This window comes from Rattus norvegicus, chromosome 2 (assembly GCF_021556685.1).
Source record: "Rattus norvegicus strain SHRSP/BbbUtx chromosome 2, alternate assembly SHRSP_T2T, whole genome shotgun sequence".
Lineage (NCBI taxonomy): Eukaryota > Metazoa > Chordata > Mammalia > Rodentia > Muridae > Rattus > Rattus norvegicus.
This window is the reverse complement of record NC_141535.1, coordinates 29648018-29668909: the sequence shown is the minus strand read 5'-3', so window position 1 is coordinate 29668909 and position 20892 is coordinate 29648018. Positions and strand designations below refer to the sequence as shown.

The following is a 20892-nucleotide window of genomic DNA, read 5'->3' as shown; positions in this document are numbered from 1 at the left end:
CTACGAAATCTTAGTACTGATCCATAATAACCAAGGGAAGCAAAAGAGCAGAGTACACAGCTCAGTATCTCAGAACCCTTAAAGTGCTCACTTGGAAAATCACTTAAAAATGAGCTTTACAAAGTCACACAGTTTGCGATGTTTTGAATCAGTGGAACGTTAAGATTATTATGCTAATACAATAATCTTAGTAATAAATACATAAAGGAGAGAAGAGTGAGTCAAAATATTTACTACACTCACATTTAAAAATTCACTGAGTGTAACTAGTAACTTCCCATAACATGTATTGTGCTTGCCAGGCATACTGAGCAGGCAGCTAATCTATACATTTGAAATAATGGTTTTGAGGCATAAACTCTTCAAATACTGATAATAGTTAATTTCCTATACTTAAGGATGCCATCAATATGTTATAGAGAAGTACACTTCTGTTATAGCAATCTTTATTTGGCAATCATCCAACAATTTTGACAAATTGTTAATACCGACACTGAAATCTAATTTTACACTAGATACTAAATCATTTTAGTACTTTACTAATAATTCTTAAGACAATGTGAGTGACCATAGACTTTAGAGTTGAGGAACTTAATAATTTATTTAACAGTACATTCTATAAGTTTGTCCTTTTAGTTGTAAGCCTTAGTATTAATTAACCAATCCATCTTGCCAGTGATATATTCTAAAATTGTACAAAACTTTAATTAGAAAAAAGCAAAAACAGAAAGACAACTCTAGGTGCTGACTAGAGAAAGCCATGTGATTCTGAACTCTGAACTCAGCTTTGTGTGGGTCAGTGTGGCTAATGCAGAATTCCAAATCACAAATACACAGAAGGCACATGATTCCCACTAAGTACAGAAAAGAAAGCTACCCCGTGTTGCCTGGATTCACTGGCCTGTCACTAGAGGAACACTTCACTTTTCTTGAGGTTTCAAATCTTAGAAATGTTTAGATTTGAAAAATATTGACTTGGGGTGAGAAATCGGGAGTTAAGAACTCAGGTGTGTGTTTACCATGGGTTTAGAGGCATAAGGAAAGCCTACTTCCTAGAAGTACACGTGAAGGAGCGGCACATACACATGCTACTGAGGTAAAGACAAAGAGTTCAGTTTAATGCTCTTTTGTCATATTGCATGCAAGTAGTTCTGGGCTTTCCATAGATTATTTCTGAAGTAGGTATTACAAATGCTTGTAAATATTTTAATTTGCATTTTTCTACAAAGGAACTCATGCTTAACACATATAATCTGCGAGGGAGGAGCACAATATACAGAAATTAAACTGACTCTCTCTAGATAAATTTTAAAAATGGTATTGCTATAACGAAAATTTCAAAAAGAATGGCACTTAAATCAAAGTTAACTATTGTCTACAGACAGTTTAAACTCGTTTTATTTTGGCTAAAGAGGGCTTGAAAAATCCAACAAAGAAACAAGTCTTTTTTTTTTTTTTTTTTTTTTTTTACTACATGGAGAGGTTTAATGAGAGAAGGGAAAAGGAGAGGAAAGAAGGCTGGCCATGGGCATGTGGGAGGGAGGGAGGAATGGGAAGGGACAGGGATAAAGGGGGAAGAGCAGGGAAGAGAAGAGAGCAAAGAGAGAGCAAGAGCAAGAAACAAGTCTCACAGCTATTCTTACAGAACCTTCTTCACTGTGTCCCCCTTAAAGTAATGACACAGGAGTTAAGAACATACGCTGCAAGTAAACTTTCACTAAACCATGTTCCATGCTCACTGCAGCAAAATACAAAGTAGCCAATATGACTATAAAAGCTGTGCCTGTGGGGTTGGGGATTTGGCTCAGCGGTAGAGCACTTGCTTAGCAACCACAAGGCCCTGGGTTCAGCCCCCAGCTCTGAAAAAAAGAAAAGGAAAAAAAAAAAAAAAAAAAAAAAAAAAAAGCTGTGCCTGAGGCACCAAGACGTCAGATCTAACTTAACAATCTGTCCAGTTTACTATGCATGTATATGGAGACCTAGAGATAATTAAGTTTGATGGAAAGTCAAAGCCATTTTATCAGGATTGAACTGACATTTCAGGAAATATTGTGATTAGTAATAAATGCTATCACGCCTCCTCACCCTCAAACACATCAAGTTCTTTTATTGCACGGTGTGTGTGTGTGTGTGTGTAAGGGGAATAACTGGGAGTCAGAGGACAGCTCGTGGCAGCACAGGTTGTCAGGCTTGTTTGGCTGAGCCATCTCATCTCACTGGCCCCCAAGTTAACTAGGTAAGTATAATTTCAGCCACACACTTTATTCTGTTTGCCTAGAGTGGGCACCAAATCTTACCCACCATCAAACCCTACCAATGAACTGTGAAAAAGTAGATATAAAATATGGGTAGGGCAGGAAGGGGCACTGCTCCGGCTCCAACCTTTTTTCTTCCCATCTCACTTCCAAATCATTCAATATAATGTTACATTAGAATACTTCTAAATTTGTAGTTTTCTGAAGCAGTTAAAGACAGAAATTCTTTATTGGTTTTTTTAATTTACATTTAAAATGTTACCCCTTTCCTAGTTTCCTGTCCATAAAACATCTATCCTATACTCCCTATCCCCCTTTTTCTATGAAGGTGTTCCCCCACCCATCCACTTACCTCTTCCCACCTTCCTGCCCTGACATTCCCCTACACTGGGGGGGGGGTGTCCAGCCTTGGCAGGACAAGGGCTTCTCCTCCCATTGGTGCCCAACAAGGCCAACCTCTGCTACATATGCTGACCCATACATATGGGTCTGTCCATGCGTACTCTCTGGATAATGGTTTAGTCTGCGGGAGCTCTGGCTGGTTGGTATTGTTGTTCTTCCATGGGGTTGCAAACCCCTTCAGCTCCTTCAATCTTTTCTCTAACTCCTCCAATAGGGACCCCATTCTCAGTTCAATGGTTGGCTGTGAGCATCCACCTCTGTATTCCTCATACTCTGGCAGAGCCTCTCAGAAGACAGCTATATCAGGCTCCGGTTAGCATGCACTTCTTGGCATCCACAACAGTGACTGGGTTTGGTGGCTGTAAGTCTATGGGCTGGATCCCCAGGTGGGGCAGTCTCTGGATGGCTTTTCCTCCAGTCTCTGCTCCAAACTTTGTCTCTGTATTTCCTATGAATACTTTTCGTTCCCCCTTCTAAGAAGGACTGAAGCATCTGCACTTTGGTCGTCCTTCTTGTTGAGCTTCATGTGGTCTGTGGATTGTATCTTTGGGTAATTCAAGCTATTGGGCTAATATCCACTTATCAGTGAGTGCATACCAATATCATGAGTATATTTTTGTGTTTGTGTTACCTCACTCAGGATGATATTTTCTAGTTCCATCCATTTGCCTATGAATTTCATGGAGTCATTGTTTTTGATAGCTGAGTAGTACTCCACTGTGTAAATGTACCACATTTTCTGTATCCATTACTCTGTTGAAGGGCATCTGGGTTCTTTCCAGCTTCTGGCTATTATAAATAAGGCTGCTATGAACATAGTGGAGCATGTGTCTTTGTTATATGTTGGAGCATCTTTTGGGAATATGCTCAGGAGAGGTATAGCTGGGTCCTCAGGTAGTACAATGTTGAATTTTCTGAGGAACCTCCAGACTGATTTCCAGAATGGTTGTACCAGCTTGCAATCCCACCAACAATGGAGGAGTGTTCCTCTTTTCTCCATATCCTTGCCAGCATCTGTTGTCACTTGAGTTTTTGATCTTAGCCATTCTGACTGGTGTGAGGTGGAATATCAGGGTTGTTTTGATTTGAATTTCCCTGATGACTAAAGATGTTGAAAATTTCTTTAGGTGCTTCTCAGCCATTTGATATTCCTCATCTGAGAATTCTTTGTTTAGCTCTGTACCATATATTTTAATAGGGTTATTTGACTCTATGGAGTATAAGTTCTTGAGTTCTTTGTACATTTTGGATATTAGCCCTCTATCAGTTGTAGGATTGGTAAAGATCTTTTCCCAATCTGTTCGTTGCTGTTTTGTCCTAATTACAGTGTCCTTTGTCTTACAGAAGCTTTGCAATTTTATGAGGTCATATTTGTCGATTCATGATCTTAGAGCATAAGCCATTGGTGTTCTGTTCAGGAAATTTTCCCCTGTGCCCATGTGCGAGGCTCTTTCCCACTTTCTCTTTTAATAGTTTTAGTGTACCTGGTTTTATGTAATCCACTTGGACTTGACCGTTGTACAAGGTAATAAAAATGGATTGATTTGCATTCTTCTACATGCTGACCTCCAGTCGAACCAGCACCATTTGTTGAAAATGCTGTCTTTTTTCCATTGGATAGTTTTAGCTCCTTTGTCAAAGATCAAATGACCATAGTTGTGTGGGTTTGTTTCTGGGTCTTCAAGTCTATTCCAGAGACCTGCCTGTCTCTGTACCAATACCATACAGTTTTTATCACTATTGCTCTATAATACAGCTGGAAGTCAGGGTTGTGATCCCCCCAGAAGTTCTTTTATTGTTGAGGATAGTTTTTGCTATCCCGGGTTTTTTGTTATTCCAGATGAATTTGCAAATTCTTTCTAAGTCTATGAAGAATTGAGTTGAAATTTTGATGGGGATTGCTTTGAATCTGTAGATTGCTTTTGGCAAAATGGCTAATTTTACAATATTGATCCTACTAATACATGAGCATGGGAGGTCTTTCCATCTTCTGAGATCTTCAACTCCTTTCTTCAGAGACTTGAAGTTCTTGTCATACAGATCTTTCACTTGCTTGGTTAGAGTCACACCAAGGTATTTTGTATTATCTGTGACTATTGTGAAGGGTGTCATTTCCCTAATTTCTTTCTCAGCCTGTTTATCCTTTGAGTAGAGGAAGGCTACTGATTTGTTTGAGTTAATTTTATATCCAGCCACTTTGCTGAAGTTGTTTATCAGCTTTAGGAGTTCTCTGGAGGAATTTTTGGGGGTCATTAGGTATAGCATCATATCATTTGCAAATAGTGATATTTTGACTTCTTCCTTTCCAATCTGTATCCTTTTGACTTTTTGTTGTCTGACTGCTCTGGCTAGATTTTCGAGAACTATATTGAGTAAGTAGGAGAGAGTGGGCAGCCCTGTCCAGTCCCTGATGTTAGTGGGATTGCTTCAAGTTCCACTCCATTTTGTTTAATGTTGGCTACTGGTTTGCTGTATATGGCTTTTACTATGTTTAGGTATGGGCTGGAATTCCTGATCTTTCCAGGACTTAACATGAAGGGGTGCTGAATTTTGTCAAATGTTTTCTCAGCATCTAATAAGATGATCATGTGGTTTTTTTTCTTTGAATTTGTTTATATAGTGGATTATGTTGATGATTTTCCATATATTGAACCATTCCTGCATACCTGGAAGCCTACTTGATCATGATGGATGATCGTTTTGATGTGTTCTTGGATTCAGTTTTCGAGAATTTTACTGAGTATTTTTGTGTCGCTATTTATAAGGGAATTTTGGTCTGAAGTTCTCTTTCTTTGTTTGGTCTTTGTGTGGCTTCAGTATAAGCATAACTGTGGCTTCATAGAAAGAATTGGGTAGTGTTCCTTCTGCTTCTATTTTGTGGAATAGTTTGGACAGTATAGGTATGAGGTCTTCTATGAAGGCCTGATAGAATTCTCCACTAAACCCATCTGGTCCTGGGCTTTTTTTGGTTGGGAGACTTTTAATGACTGCTTCCATTTCTTTAGGAGTTATGGGACTGTTTAGACGATTTTCAAGAGAAAATTGTCCTTTGCTGGTACAAAAACCTAGAAGGGTCAAACATACTTCTGATCTTTTCTTACTCATGCCAGATGAAAACCATTTTGTTTATTGTTATATAGTCAGAAGATGACAGAGGGCCTTGCTGAATAGAATGTTGATAAATTAACAGCACTGTTACCCCAAAGAAAATAGCCAATGACATTAATAACTGGTTTACTAAAGAAATACAGATAGCTAGAAGTAGGTCACATTTAGCCTCTAAGACTGGGAAGAAGGAGCTGAAGTATTCAGAGTCAGTATAGAAAAAACCAATTCCTTCACCTGTTTGTGTTTTCAGCAAACCAAATAAAACGTCCACAACAAAACTAGCCTGAAGTACAAAGTGGCCCAACTTTCCTGGTGAGCAATTTTTAATTAGAATAAATATAACTTAGACATTTTCATGGCCTTTGTCCCAACAATGTCACTTCTAGGAATACAAATGAAGCAAACGTTTCTGTAAGTATACAAAGTAGATAAGGAAAGCATTCCCAGGATCCTCACTGTAATAACCATAATGAGAAAACTGAAACTGTTCAAAATTAGGTTGAGTAGGCAAACAGCAGTGTGCACACATTCAAATATATACACACACACATATACATGTATGTATACATATACACACACAAATATACACACCTACATATATGTGTGTGTATATGTATAGACCTATGTCAACGGGGAGTGAACCTATTAAGTGTATCTTTAAAAAGGATATAAAGTGTTTATTGGAATTATCTACATTGGTAGCAAAAAGATACTTATTAAAGTGTGTATTCGTCAACATATGCTTGCTGTGTGTGTGGTTATGTGTGGAGTATGTGTGCATGCATGTGTGTATGCAAGTGTATTCATGCATGTACTGGCTTTTTTCCCCAATTAATTACAAAATGAAGATTCAAAGTCAGTACTCTTGTGAACTTGGAATTCTTTATTCTAAAGATACTAGAGAACGTGAGCTACAGTTTAATTTCTAGAACCCATATTTGCTAATAGCAACAATCACGAAGACAAATACTTTTAAAATTCAATACTATTTTCTTCTTTTACTTCTTTTGTTATATAAAGAAGTATATGATCAAAAGTTGAAACAGGACCTGATTAATCATATAGCACCATATGTTTGCAAAAAAATTCTACCAGCAAAATTAACTTCTCTTACTTCATATACACGAGTTAAAAATGTTGTCTAGGGGTTGGGGATTTAGCTCAGTGGTAGAGCGCTTGCCTAGCAAGCGCAAGGCCCTGGATTCGGTCCCCAGCTAAAAAAAAAAAAAAAAAAAATGTTGTCTATACAAGTAAGCTAAAATTCAGGAAAATCTTACAGAAAACAGTACACTTAAATACCCTTAAAGGCTCTCAGTGATTGTGTGGGTCTGTAGTAAGGCTGCACTTTGAGTTCTGAAGACCGGATGCTTGGGCACCCTCCTTTCTCCTTGCTCTTAGCTCAGGTGCTCTCTTTTTTTTTTTCCCCCGGAGCTGGGGACCAAACCCAGGGCCTTGTGCAGCAAGCGCTCTACCACTGAGCTAAATCCCTAACCCCTCAGGTGCTCTCGTTAGAGCCTACTGTACCAACACTTTTACAATAATGGGTTTCAGTTAGGCTATAACTTTACTTTTCTTCATTACTTGTGTGTATAAGTATACATGTGTATATGCTGTAGAGGCCAGAGATCAAACTTTACAGACTATGCCTTAGTTTCTATCCACCTTTTTTTGAGACAGGGTCTCTCACTGTTTTAGACCTTGCCATGTAGGCTAGAAGGGCTGGCCAGTGAGCCCTATGAATCTGGGGACTCCTAAGAGCAAGCCACCACACCTGCCTTTGTGTGTGGAATGTGAAGAGTGGACAAAGGCCTCATACTTGTAAAACACGCACTTCAGCAACTGTGCTGCCTCACCATCTCTAAAATTACTGTTTTAATTAAAAACGGGGTTTAGCAGAATAAACCAAAGTCCCCTAGTATTAATCTGCTTTTGTTCCTCATGTGAATATACACTTTTAAAAAGGCATGCAAAAATAAAGAAATAATAAATAAAATAGGCATAGTTATAGGTGATTTATGATCAGGAACTGCTAAATATTTTCTCAAAGATATTCAAGGCAAAAAGCTGTGAAAATGCACATTTCTAAGTCTTTTTTTCCCTCTATTGCATTAAAAATGAATGTAGATTTAACTTGAATGTGTAATGCAACTGAGGTCTGTTTTAATAGGTTTTATTGGACTACAGAGAGGGAAGACAGTGACTACGTTTGACTAGCTCAGTCATGCTGCTAAAACTCCAGTAAAGGGTCTGTGCTTAACACTTAATACGCTCTTGGCCTCTAAAGCTGACTCAGATGACACACACAAAATTAACCAGGGTTTAAACCCAATAACCACAACCACAAGTTCAGGTTTGCAATATAACACGGTCGAAAAAAATGCAACCGCTGTAAAAATACAAAACTGAATTGCAAAGATTTGAAAATTAAAAAAACAAACAAGCTTTTTCAGAACTGGGAATGCAGCTGAGAGGCACAGGGAACGCTTACCATGTTACAGTTATGGGCTCAATCCCCAGTACCAAGAAAAACAAAAGTGTTTAAAAAACGTCTACACTAAAAAATTCTTTTCTCTCTGCCAAACTAATCTTATTTCAAGGGCAGAGCCCACACATTCAGTTTACTGTCTTACATTCCCAACCCCCTAGTGATGAGAAATAAACTTAGGACCAACTTCTACTGTCTTAGCAGTGTCCAAGGATATTACCCTACAGCATCCACAGGTAATTTGAATAAAGAAAATACAGCCTGTTCAATACATCTAGTATCATAACAGTAATGAGACAGTATTAGTTCTTTGCTGAACATCACTGGAAGTCATTTAAAATTAGAGAAAAATGAGACTGCTAAAATCCACTTTTATGAAAGAGAATATTCTATAATCCATAAAGGTTGTTGAAGCTAAAGAAATACAGCCATTACATGATGAATGAACAACCAGGTTATTTGTATATATTTTAATTCAATTGAAAATTTTCTCCAACTTTCCTTAAGATCAAATTTCAAGCTACTCCTAGTGGAGGACACAAAATAAAGGGCACATGCAAGGCTGACAAAGGAGAGCTATTTAGTAGATAAGAAAAGCCTTCTCAATGCTGTGACTTTAAAATGCAAAACCAAAACAAGTAGCCCGATCAATAAATGGCTTAGAACTGGGCAAGCAAGCGGAAATGCAGCAAAAACGAGTCAAGTCCACTCTATATATTCATACAGTACCTGGGAGCTGAATCTGTGGACATCGTCAGAGGCACTGACTAGATCAATGGAAGACATGGAGGGAGAGCGACTATAGGGCTACCAGAGACAGACAAAGAAAAACCAAGGAGTCAGAACAAAGGCACAACAGAGCATTCAGTACCAACTTGCACACACAAGATAAAGAGGAGAAAACAAGCACTGTATAAGCAGGCACAGCAGCGAGTGCTGACTGTTATATATCATGCTCCAGACCCATTCCAGAGAGAACGAAGACTCCCAAGACTACAAAGTACTTAGCCTCATGGAAGGAAGAGAGAGAAACTATTTCCCACTACCCACTCCCTCTCCTCACCCCTCCACTTCACCTTAAATAGACAAACAAAGAACCTACGTTCATAAAATGATTTACAAGTAGGGAATATAACAGTACAAAACTCGTACTACTTAAATTCGTGAGGAGGAGAGAAAAATCTATCCTACAGGACAGTCCCCCAAACAAAGAGAAATCTTTTAGTGAAGTGCGCCGCTTACCTTTTGTACGAATCTGTGAGTCCCAACTGAAGAAAAGGTATCTCCAGATGGCAATGACGGAGGCCAGTGTAACCTGACCTTTTCACTCTGTGACTGGGAAAACATAGATCAACATGAGATGTTTCTAAGTAGACTTTGCAGTCTACAAATGGCTGCCATAGCCTGAAACTAACATTTTATCATAAGCAGGTTAGCTCTAACTACCTGAATGAGGAAGCTATCTACAGACACAGCTTTGCTCAATCTTGACACTTAATCAGAGATCCCAAATTAGTCTCTTTCTTTCTACAGACACCGCATTAGATTAGGGATAACCTCTTTTCTATTGTTCCCACTACTGGGACAGTATCAGTTCTCATGCATCAAGGTTACTATTTCTGCTAAATTTCTTTTATCTAAACTCTGGTCAAATCATCTCAATCTGCTGCACCTAGAACCAGCAGTTCTGGCCCAGAGACTCACATCCTCAGAACCAGCACCATTATTTGCTTCCCTTCTGGATTCCTAAGATCATTTCATGTGTGTGTGTTTATCTCCTTTCCATGAAGACAGTCTGCCTTCATCTAAGTATTTAACTCATGCTATCCTGGCCCCTGACTTCCCACTGCTTCTTCAGTTTAACTGACTTCTCACACATTCAAATAAACAGTCACTAAAAGTACTCTCGTGCTTGATCTTAAGGACCACCATGCTTACTTTGTTATAGTATTCTCACACTAGCTTTGACATACTGACAGATCAAAATCACAGATTAATTGGGAATTGGAAGTTCCCACTCTTAATGCAGTGTGTAAAGACAAAAACAAGCAATGAACTTTACAAATAAGTAGGTAAGAACTTTTCATCATTGACTTAAAATATAAATATGAGAAGCAGATAGGTCATGTACTATTCAGGAGTTACTCCTGGCTACTCAGTCTAGCAGACTGACATAACAGAAGTCAATCTGTAGTATGAATGCACATGTATGCCCCACATCCAGGTTAGTCACACTTGTCCCAGGAGGCAACTTCTACCATCAACAGTACAGCCTAAAGGAGAGGTAAGAAAGCAAAAGTCACCCCTTGGTCCCATCTAATGGTAAGTACACTAACTACATTGTAATAGAATTGAAGCCAGGAATCAAATTAATCTTGAAATCAGAATTAAAAAATTTAAAAACGTCTGAGTCACTTTCCATCGAAGGAGTTGGGCATACACTCTGAGACTCCCGTGATGACTACAATGGGGTAAGCAAAGTAAAACTGAGGGGATACTGAAGGGGGAGGCTGGAAAACAACAAATGAGACAGTAACAATGCTGGGTGGTATGAGGGCCAAACCAAACCCGCTATGATCTGTGAATTCAATGGCATTTGAGAAAACACATAAGAGAGACCCTTTGGATATCAGCATGGTTGAGGCTGAATGCCCCAAGAGTAATGAGCAGAATGCTTCCATTTAAGTCCAAGGTAACCATGCACACCCCTTCTGACTAATCATCTGTCTTTGTGTTTGGAAATGAAAATATAAAGGACACAATTTACAAAGAATCTTTAACACTTATGATGGCTAACATTTTGATTACAATCAGTTTTCCAATTCTGCAACACATGCCGAGGTAGTGTTAGAACACATGTGTCTTTGGAATGTGAGGAGATGTACCTGTTCCTCTATTTTATCTTGTCTGTCAAGAGCAGCTTCAACAGCATCAAAGAACTCTTCCTCATTAATCAGACTGTTTGGACCTTCCTGATAATAGACAGGAAACAAAAAGCAACCATTTATTTAGAGAAACAGAAAACACTGACAAGTTTGATATTACCTGAGAAAAGAAAGCTAAAGCTGAAAACTGACCTAATACACATCTGTTGAGCAAGCATTTGTGGACGAAGTATACAAGCATAGTATTACACAATGCTAACACACACTCTAAAAAATCACGACTGCCTCATCCACCATACTTTTGGGTTTTTTTTTTTGTTTTTTTGTTTTTTTTTTTTGTGAAACGGGGTCTCATTTGTTCTCTACGTTGTCCTAAAACTCACTCTGTTGCACACAGTGGCCTCACACTTGGCAGCAACCTCTTGTCTCAGCTTCCTGAATACTAGAATTACAGACTCCAACCATCATGTCAGGCACATTTACTGTGAACTGGCTAACACTGTTTCAAGGTAAAGGTCTACACAGGGATTACCGAACTGTCCAAATCCACCTGGAAAGATAGGTCAGTGCATAAAGCGTGCCCGGGAACCTGGGTTCGCATTCCCAGTGTAAAAGCCCAGCTCAGAGGCATAAGTCTGTATCCTCAGCATTAGGGGACAGAGACAGGTCAGTCCCTGGGCCTTGCTGGCCAGCCTGTCTAGCCAGCATAGTGAGCACTAAGTTCAGTGAGAAACTTGATGTAAAAATATAAGCTTGATAGAGGACCCCTGATGTCAGCCTCTGGCACCACACCCGTGCACACACAACTGACAAGGACAGATAGCTTAGAATTTCAAAAGGAATGAGGAGAGTGAAAAGATAAATGATTTACTTGAGAACTTTACCTTTTCTTAATTTTGTTTTGCTTTTGTAATGTTGAGACTTGAACTTGGGATCTAGTACATGCTAGGTAAGCAGTCCACCAAAGAATTACTCCTTTGCTAAGAACTGTATAGTTTAGAATTAAAATTCACAGGAAATTTAAAAACAAGCTATGTGTATATATTTTAAAAGATTATTTGAGCTAGAGTCTCAAGTAGCTCAACTCAGCCTTGAACTCCTGATCTTCTTGCTACTAACTTCTGAGTACTGGGATTGCAGGTTGCCACACCTTGTTCACTACTTTTCATCAAGAAAAAAAAAGAGGAAGGTATACTTTATTTTTTTTGAAGGTGTACTTTAAATAGGTGCAATAAGAATACTCAACAAATGGGGGTTGGAGAGATGGCTCAGTGTTTGAGAGCACTTGCTGATCTTACAGAAGATCCAGGTTCGGTTCTCCAAGCCCATACATTGCAGCTTACAACCAACTCAGGGCACCGCTTAAGAAGTCATGGGCATTGGGCAGGCATGTGGAGCACATGAATGTATATAGTCAAAACGGGCCTACACATAAAAACGTACAATGATTAAATCTTTAAATTTTAAAAGAAAAAGACCATTCAACAAATGACACTGGAATAAAATATAGATTCCTATATTCTGTCGCAGTGTTTAAATAGTTAAATGGGCTGGTCTGATGGCATACAGCTGGAGTCCTGGAGGCAGAGGATCTCTGGAACTGAAGAAGCAGAGGAGAGGCAGGGAGAGCAGGAGTTTGAGGCCAGCCTGGGTTACAACAGACACTGTCCTAAAACAACATGTAAAATATTCAGAATGCCTTAATATATTTAGAAGAAACCATTAAATATAAATATTTACTAAGTCTATCAAAAGAAATTCTCATTATAAGGAAGCTTAAAACTTTCATATAGCAAATCAGTAATCAAAAAGAACTTTGAAGGCAGACTCTTACTCTAGTGTTTATGGCTCATGGTGACCCTCCACAAGGAGGAGCGCCTTAGAGCCTCTCTGGTGCTGGGATTATAGGCATGGAATCCAATAACTATGTTTAGTTCAATAAAACTTGAAAACGCCTGGGCCTTTAAAACCTTTGTCGATGGTAAGAATTAATCAATTTACACACACACACACACACACACACACACACACACACACACACACACACCAATTAAGTTAACCCTGGAAACAAGTTATACATGTAAGACCATTTTAGGGTTGGAAAAGTGTTAAAGGTAGCTTCTGTGACAGATGGGACTCCAATCTAGCCCATACTTCATAGTCTGGCCCTCCGAAGCGAGGTTTCTTCTTAAGTTCCTCCGTCACATTCTTGTATGCTTCCTCTACTCGTCTCCGCTTTTCCACTTCCTAAGCAGGTGTGGGCAGGGAGAGAGAGGTTGATGTATCAGTTCAAGTGGGCATTTTAATTACCATAAAAAGACTGTTAGGTCACTTTCTGTGAAATTGTATAATGTAACCAAAAAACAACTATTCCTGTGCAAAAGTCAAATGTTATTCTGCCTAGGAAGTGCTTTCCTGTAGGATGTGCACTGTACAGGGGCCGTCTGAATGCCGGCTGCCATCATCTGTGTGCATGCTCAACACTGGGGCGGCTAAGACATGCCATGTGCCTGCTCATGTCTAATACTGAGGTGTGGAAGTCAGCACCAGTGAAGGTGCCAGCTACAGATTCCTGCCTTTCCCCGACCCAACACACCATTGCGGTGGAGGGAGAAAAAGCAAGAATTAAATGTTAGGAATGAAAAGAACTCAATTTTTAATAGGTCCTTGACTTTGTTCCTTCTGAAAAATGATGGTGTTGAGCTAGAATTAGATTTTCTATGTTTTAATTTTAGTATTTGGTTATTTTACAAATATTGGATTTTAAACATGAGTTTCCCTACTAAGCAAATTCAGTAAACTACAGTTCACATTAAAAGCTAGAAATTCATACAAAACTATTAGCAATGCTGATGACTAAATAAAGGTGGGAAAATGGAGAATAGGGCAAATATTTGAATAATATAATGTGTGTGACATCACACTGATCAAAGAAAATTTAATGGCCATGATGTGACAGGTAACTGTTAGACTTTATAAGGGTCAAGGCAGCTCATATAACTCACACACAGACTCTAATTTAATACAATAAAGGACACTAATGCCAGATGTTATATTATTTCTATGCCAAACAATTGTAATATGTGAAGAATTTTATATTAGATGTAGTCAGGAAGGCACGCTGTAGAGTAGCTGAGTAAATCACTGGTAAGCAGTGCGTTTAGGACTCTGATAAGCTGCAAGTGTGAACCACCTGGTATTTCATCCAGCCAGAGGTCCTTCACCTCAGAAGTTAGCTTAGTTTTAATGTTCTATGAACACAGGAAGCTTAAAATGATTATTTTAAAAATGAAAACAAAAGTCTTACCCTATCATGCCTTTTTTGCCAGCTTTCTTCGCGTTTTACCATCAGTTCAATACAATGAGACAGTGTAGCAAGGATGCCAGCAGTAGTTGCTTTAAAAGTTATTGCTTCCCCCTTAAAGTCTATGCCATTAATTCCTTTTGGTGTTACATGTGGAAATACTGAAAAGAAAGTAATCAAAGAAGGTCAGTAAAGTGAAGAGATCTCACTCTACTTAAGATTAGCAAGCATTTATAGAACTAGCAAATTCGAGCATGGTTTGGACGGTACCGCTCCTTCTCTGGACCCTGCTATGCTGTGAGCAAAGCTCTGAGGCAGCATCCATTTACGACCGGTTTCTAGTCTATTCTCTGAACTTCCTTCCTGAGCTGCACTCAGTAAATCAAGGGAGAGGAGGAGCAATGCTAACACGCTGACGGGTCAAAGCTCAGAGGGGATTTAATTAGCTCAAGACACTTTGCATTTTACAAAATCTAGAATTTTAAAACTATAACAAAATAAACTGTAGAATTTTGAAAAGCAGCATGAAATTCAAAATATTAAGTCACATTTATGTTTAGCTTTACAATTTTAATACATGGTTAGCAACTGGATTAAAGGAGAGATCTTAAAAACTCCTACGACAGAAACAAGAACATATCTTATTCTATAGTTAATATGCAATCGTCCTGATAGAACATTTAACGGAGAACAATGACACTGTGACTTAAGAGACTTGCACGTAATCACAACAGTAAGGGATCTGTAAAGGACAGAATTATGAAGTATTTTATGAAAATTTCAAACTTGAAGACATTGGTAAGAAGATAAGCCACAAACAGGGTGAAATGAATGGCCTATATTAATCATAGACCCATATCTATAACACATCAAGTAACCTAAAAATATTATATACTGTATAGTATACTATACATTATAGTATGCTGTAATATACTATATATATTAAACGCCCAGGAGAACTGGGAGCTAGGGAAGGGATGTAGCTCCATTAAACCACAAGAGGGAGCTTGCACATCTTTAAAGCTTAAAGTCCATCTCCCATACAATTCTCAAAAACTATGCAGACACTTAACCCAGAGAAATGAAACAGATGCCCATAAAACTGAAGGCCTGTATATGAATGCTTACCTAGCTTTATTGATAATACCCCCAAACATAAATTACTCAATTGTTCATCGATATACAAACAAATTGTAGTGTATCCATACCGAAAGACATTGCTCAGCTAGGAGAACAAATCAACTCCGGGTACACATATGTATCAATTAGAAAATTTAAGTTACAAAGCCCAATCAGAAGAGAGCAGGAGTTCACTTATTCACTAGAAAATAGAATCCTATTCCCTCATGTTGGCTGCACATTCCTCTGGAAGGCAAGTTCTCTGACACTGAGCTTTATCTTTAGTCATAGTTTGTTTTTTTTTTAAACATGGCTTTATTAAGATAAACTTCCCACACTAAAAAGTTCACCTGTAAAACTAAAGTTTTTAGTATACTCAGAGTTGTATAATCATTTGCAGAAGTCACATTTTCCTACAACTCTTAAGTCTACTAGAAATCGCTCTGTATTTTCCCCCGATCCTTGGTTCTAAGCAATTACTGATCTATTTTCTGCCTCTACAATACAGTTCTCAGACATTTCATATAACAAATATAAAAGCAGTACTGTGACAAAGCCCACTTGATCATTTGCAAGGTTTACCCACGTGCTCGGCGCAGTCGCTTATGCCTATACTTCTAACATTCAGGAGGCTAAAATGGTGGGACCACGGAATTCAAGGCCAGTTTGGGCTGTCTCACAAGGCTATACAGTAAGTCTTTGTCTCACAAATAATAAATAGACATGAAAGATGGCTTGACAGTTAAGAGAACTTTCTGTTTTTCCAGAGGCTCAGAGTTCATTCAGTTCTTAGTACCCACAATTGCCTATAAGTCTAGATCCATGTGCTCTAACACCAACTTCTGGCCTTTAGGAAGTCTGCTCATATACACACACAAACACACACATTTACACATGAGCATGTGCACACGCACATACACACACTCACAATTTTCAGATTGTTCATATCATGTACACATATAATTGATATTTTATATACTGGTTTTACACTCTGCAAACTTGCTCCATCACTTATAGTTCTAATAGTTCTTAATGGATTTGTTACACATTTTCTTTAAAAATGTTTCTTTTTCTGTATCCATTCTTTGGTTGAGGGATATCTGGGTTCTTTTCAGCTTCTGGCTATTATAAATAAGGCTGCTATGAACATAGTGGAGCACGTGTCCTAGTGGGATGATGGCGCATCTTTGGGTATATGCTCAGGAGTGGAATAGCTGGGTCTTCAGCTACAACAATTTCCAATTTTCCGAGGAACCACCAGATTGATTTCCAGAGAGGTTTTACCAGCTTGCGATCCCACCAGCAATAGAGGAGTGTTCCTCTTTCTCCACATCACTGCCAGCATGTGCTGGCTGTCACTTTCGTTTTTGATCTTAGCCATCTGATTGGTGTAAGATAGAACCTCAGGGTCATTTTGATTTTCACTTCCCTGATGACTAAAGATGCTAAACATTTCTTCAGTGTTCGAGATTCCTCTGTTGAGAACTCTGTTTGGCTCTGTACCCTATTTTTAAAATAGGGTTATGGTTTTTAGAAGTCTAACTTCCTGAGTTCTTTGTATATTTTGGATATTAGCCCTCTATCAGATAGGGAATTAGTAATGATCTTTCCCAATCTGTTGGTTGCCGTTTTGTCCTAACCACACTGTCCTTTGCCTTACAGAAGCTTTGCAGTTTTATGAGGTCCCATTTGTCAATTCTTGATCTTAGAGCATAAGCCATTGGTGTTCTGTTCAGGAAATTTTCCCTCATGCCCATGTGTTCGAGGCTTCCCACTTTCTCTTCTAATAGTCTGAGTGTATCTGGTTTTACGTGGAGGTCTTTGATCCACTTGGACTTGAGCTTTGTACAGGGTGATAAGCATGGATCGATCTGCATTCTTCTACATGCTGACCTCCGGTTGAACTAGCACCATTTGTTGAAAATGCTATCTTTTTTACACTGGTTTAGCTCCTTTGTCAAAGATCAAGTGACCATAGGTGTGTGGGTTCATTTCTGCATTGTCAATTCCAATTCCTTGATCAACCTGCCTGTCTCTGTACCAATAGCATGCGGTTTTTATCACTGTTGCTCTATAGTACATTTTGAAGTCAGGGATGGTGATTCCCCTAAAAGTCCCAGACACTGGGGAAGAGAAAAACTCTCAGAACGCAACAGGGATGACTTTAGCCGAAATATTCAGTGAAGGGGAAAATAGTCCACCTCCAGTAGATAGGCATGGCCCCTGGTTGAGGGATAGGGCCACCCACGCATCTCAAAGTTTTTAACCCAGAAATGTTCCTGTCCAAAGGAAAGACAGGGACAAAAAAGAAAGGGTCATCCAGGGACCCTGCCCGCTGGGGATCCATCCTGTCTGCAGATACTATACCCTAACACTGTTGCTGCTGCCACAAGGCGCTTGCGGACAGAACCTGTTTTCGCCATTTCTTGGGAGGTTTGGGCAGCAACTGACCAATGCAAATGTGGATGCTTGGAGCCAACCATCAGACTGAGCTCGGGGATCCTTGTTGGGGAGTAGGCAGAAGGACTAGAGGAGAGGAGGGGTATTGCAACCCCACAGGAAGAACAATGTCAGCTGGCTGTGTTGGGGTCCAGTCTGGACACAGGATTGGAGTTCTCAACTGGAAGCAGGGATATCTGGAAGGTGCATAATAAATGTACACAGACTACTTTTTGGGTACAAACTGACAGGCAATTTTTCAAGGCTCAAAGTTCTTCTCTCTTCTCTCTTTTTCTCTTGCTTGCTCACCCGCAGCTTGAGGCTGCACATGCTCTGCATTCTCTTGTACTCTGTTTTTTTCCTGTGCACTTTTCTTTTCTCGAACTCCCACACTCATATACACCTCTGTTTGTTCCCCTTTCACTCTCACCCTCTTCACACACACCTCACACACACCATACAGTCTCCTTTCACTCACACACTCTTCATACACAACTCACATTCTCTCTTTACATGCTCTTCTCAATCTCTCTCTCTCTCTCTCTCTCTCTCTCTCACACACACACACACACACACACACGCTCATGTACAGCTCATTCTCTCTCCACTCGCTCTGCACTTGCTCTCACATGCTCACACATGCTCTCACATGCTCACACATGCTCAACAATGCTCTCACTCGCTCCCTAGCCTTTCTCTTGCCCCAGTCTTTTATTGTTTCTCCAAAAGTAGAAAAGAAGACAATGTATAATCATTACTAAATCAAATTCAAAAGAATAACCACATCCCACAAAGAGGTAAGAATTACAATTGTTCCCCAAAGTTTCAAGCTTCCCCTATTTCCAGACTTGTGGTCAAAATAATAATAATTGCAAACTTATCATTATGTAAACTTTAACTTTTGACGTATTATACTTCAGAGCTCAGAGCCCCAAGGTCAGCTACCTGCATTTTCCTGTGAAGCTCTAATGATAAATGACATAGGCAAAGTTTCCAGGCAGTAGTAAAAAAGAATCAAGTTAACCCTTAACTCAGTAGTTCTGTTAGCTTTCTGTTCCTTACATTGTACACAAGGACTCTCCTAAGAATTGCAGCATTTTGACTTAGTTTTAGTAGTATATAATTTTATGTATTCTATACTTCATTATCCAGGAACCATTCACAAATGTTGTGCAAACCTTATTTCATAACTTCAATAACTTTTTCCTTTCTTGGGGTCCCAATGTTGGCTCTATTTCATTTTCTAATGATTTCTTCAAACTTTCATTGCAAGTCAAGCATTGATCTGGAACTCCCACTGTGCAGTCATTACACTGTTTCCAAGATCAGAACACACAGCATGCACCTGGGTCATTAGGTCTGTGCTGTGCTGTGCTGTGCTGTGCTGTGCTGTGCTGTGCTGTGCTGTGCTGTGCTGTGCTGTGCTGGGCTGGGCTGGGCTGGGCTGGGCTGGGCTGGGCTGGGCTGGGCTGGGCTGGGCTGTGCTGGGCTGGGCTGGGCTGGGCTGGGCTGTGCTGTGCTGTGCTGGGCTGGGCTGTGCTGTGCTGTGCTGTGCTGTGCCCCTATGCCTCAATTTCCAATTGTTTAAGAATCATTACATCAAGCAACATCTAGTTTCACAGAATTCACCAGAGCAGAAGGAGGAAGAAATAGGAAAGTCAGATATAATAGAATAATTATGCACACTGAGGTCAACTGAAAGGCAGTCAGGCACACATGAAATCTACAGAGCATTTGTCCAGAGCTAAGGTTAGGAGAAATGGGAACGACTGTCTTTTACATGAGCTGCTACAGGCTACTGAGATGTCTCCATCTCGGCCTACTGCTGACAGCCCCTGTCATGGTATGCTGTGTCCAGCATGGCTGGACTACCCAGTGCTCCCAGGGACTAGAACACCAACCAAGGAGCACATAGGGAGGGATCCCTGGCTCCAGATACATATATAGCAGAGGACTGCCCTTGGCTGACATCAATGGGAAGAGAAGCCCTTGGTCCTGTGGAGATTTGATGTCCCAATGTGGGGGGATGCTTGAGCAGTGGGGTGGGAGAGGAGCACCCCCATACAGGCAAAGGGGACTGAGGAGAGGGCAGATGTGGGATGGGGGTTTGTAGAGGGGTAACTGGGAAGTGGAATATCACTTGAGATGTGAACGAATGGAATAATTAATAAAAAAGCAAAAAGATTAAATAGAACCACAGGCAGGCCTGTAAGACATTCTCTTAATTAGTGACTAGGGAGTATTCAATCTATTGGGGCCATCCCCAGATTGGAGGTCCTGGGTTCTATAAAAACAAAAACAAAAAGAGGCTGAACAAGCCAGTGAGCAGCACCCCTCCATGGCTTGTGCATCAGCTCCTGCCATCCCTGCTTGAGTTCCTGTCCTGACTTCTGTAGATGATGAACACTGAAGTGTAAGCCGAATAGGCCCTCTCCTCCCCAACTTCCTTCTTGGTCATGGTGTTTCAAGGCAGTAATGGAAACCCAACTAGGACAGGAGCCATCTTGTCAGCTCCATTAATTACTTTTTTGACAGCACTATATAGTTACCTTTTGCCATGCCCAGTATTCATGAATGTAGAAATTTCCACTTCAATAGCTAAAGGAAATGACCTCATGAATCTAGAAATCGTAACTTCAATTCTAAAGAAAATGACCTATTTTCTTTTTGGAAAGTAAGTGACATTGCTGAGTATATGTGGAATGAATGATTAAAACTTCTTTTAATGACTTTTCAACCCTCAAATAAAGTACCTTTTCTAGTGCCTATTATTCACCGTGACATTAAATAACCCAAAGAAATGTCCCAAAGAGTCCTTCAATATTACAAAGACACTGGTTGACTTGATAGGCTTCAAGATTCTAATTTTAAATTACAAAGATGTTTATAGTAAGT

The 20892-nt window shown here is 39.7% G+C and overlaps 1 protein-coding gene across 3 annotated transcripts in view; it reads right to left on the bottom strand.

Annotated features, from left to right (window-relative positions):
• Nucleotides 1-20892, bottom strand: part of Cert1 (ceramide transporter 1) — a 104507-nt gene that overhangs the window by 13442 nt on the left and 70173 nt on the right. Inside the window, 5 exon segments of one of the 3 annotated variants that reach the window (NM_001108935.1) lie at nucleotides 8980-9057; nucleotides 9493-9585; nucleotides 11136-11222; nucleotides 13290-13382; nucleotides 14443-14600. In NM_001108935.1, coding sequence (NP_001102405.1) covers nucleotides 8980-9057; nucleotides 9493-9585; nucleotides 11136-11222; nucleotides 13290-13382; nucleotides 14443-14600 — 509 coding nt within the window. 3 annotated transcript variants of the gene reach the window in all.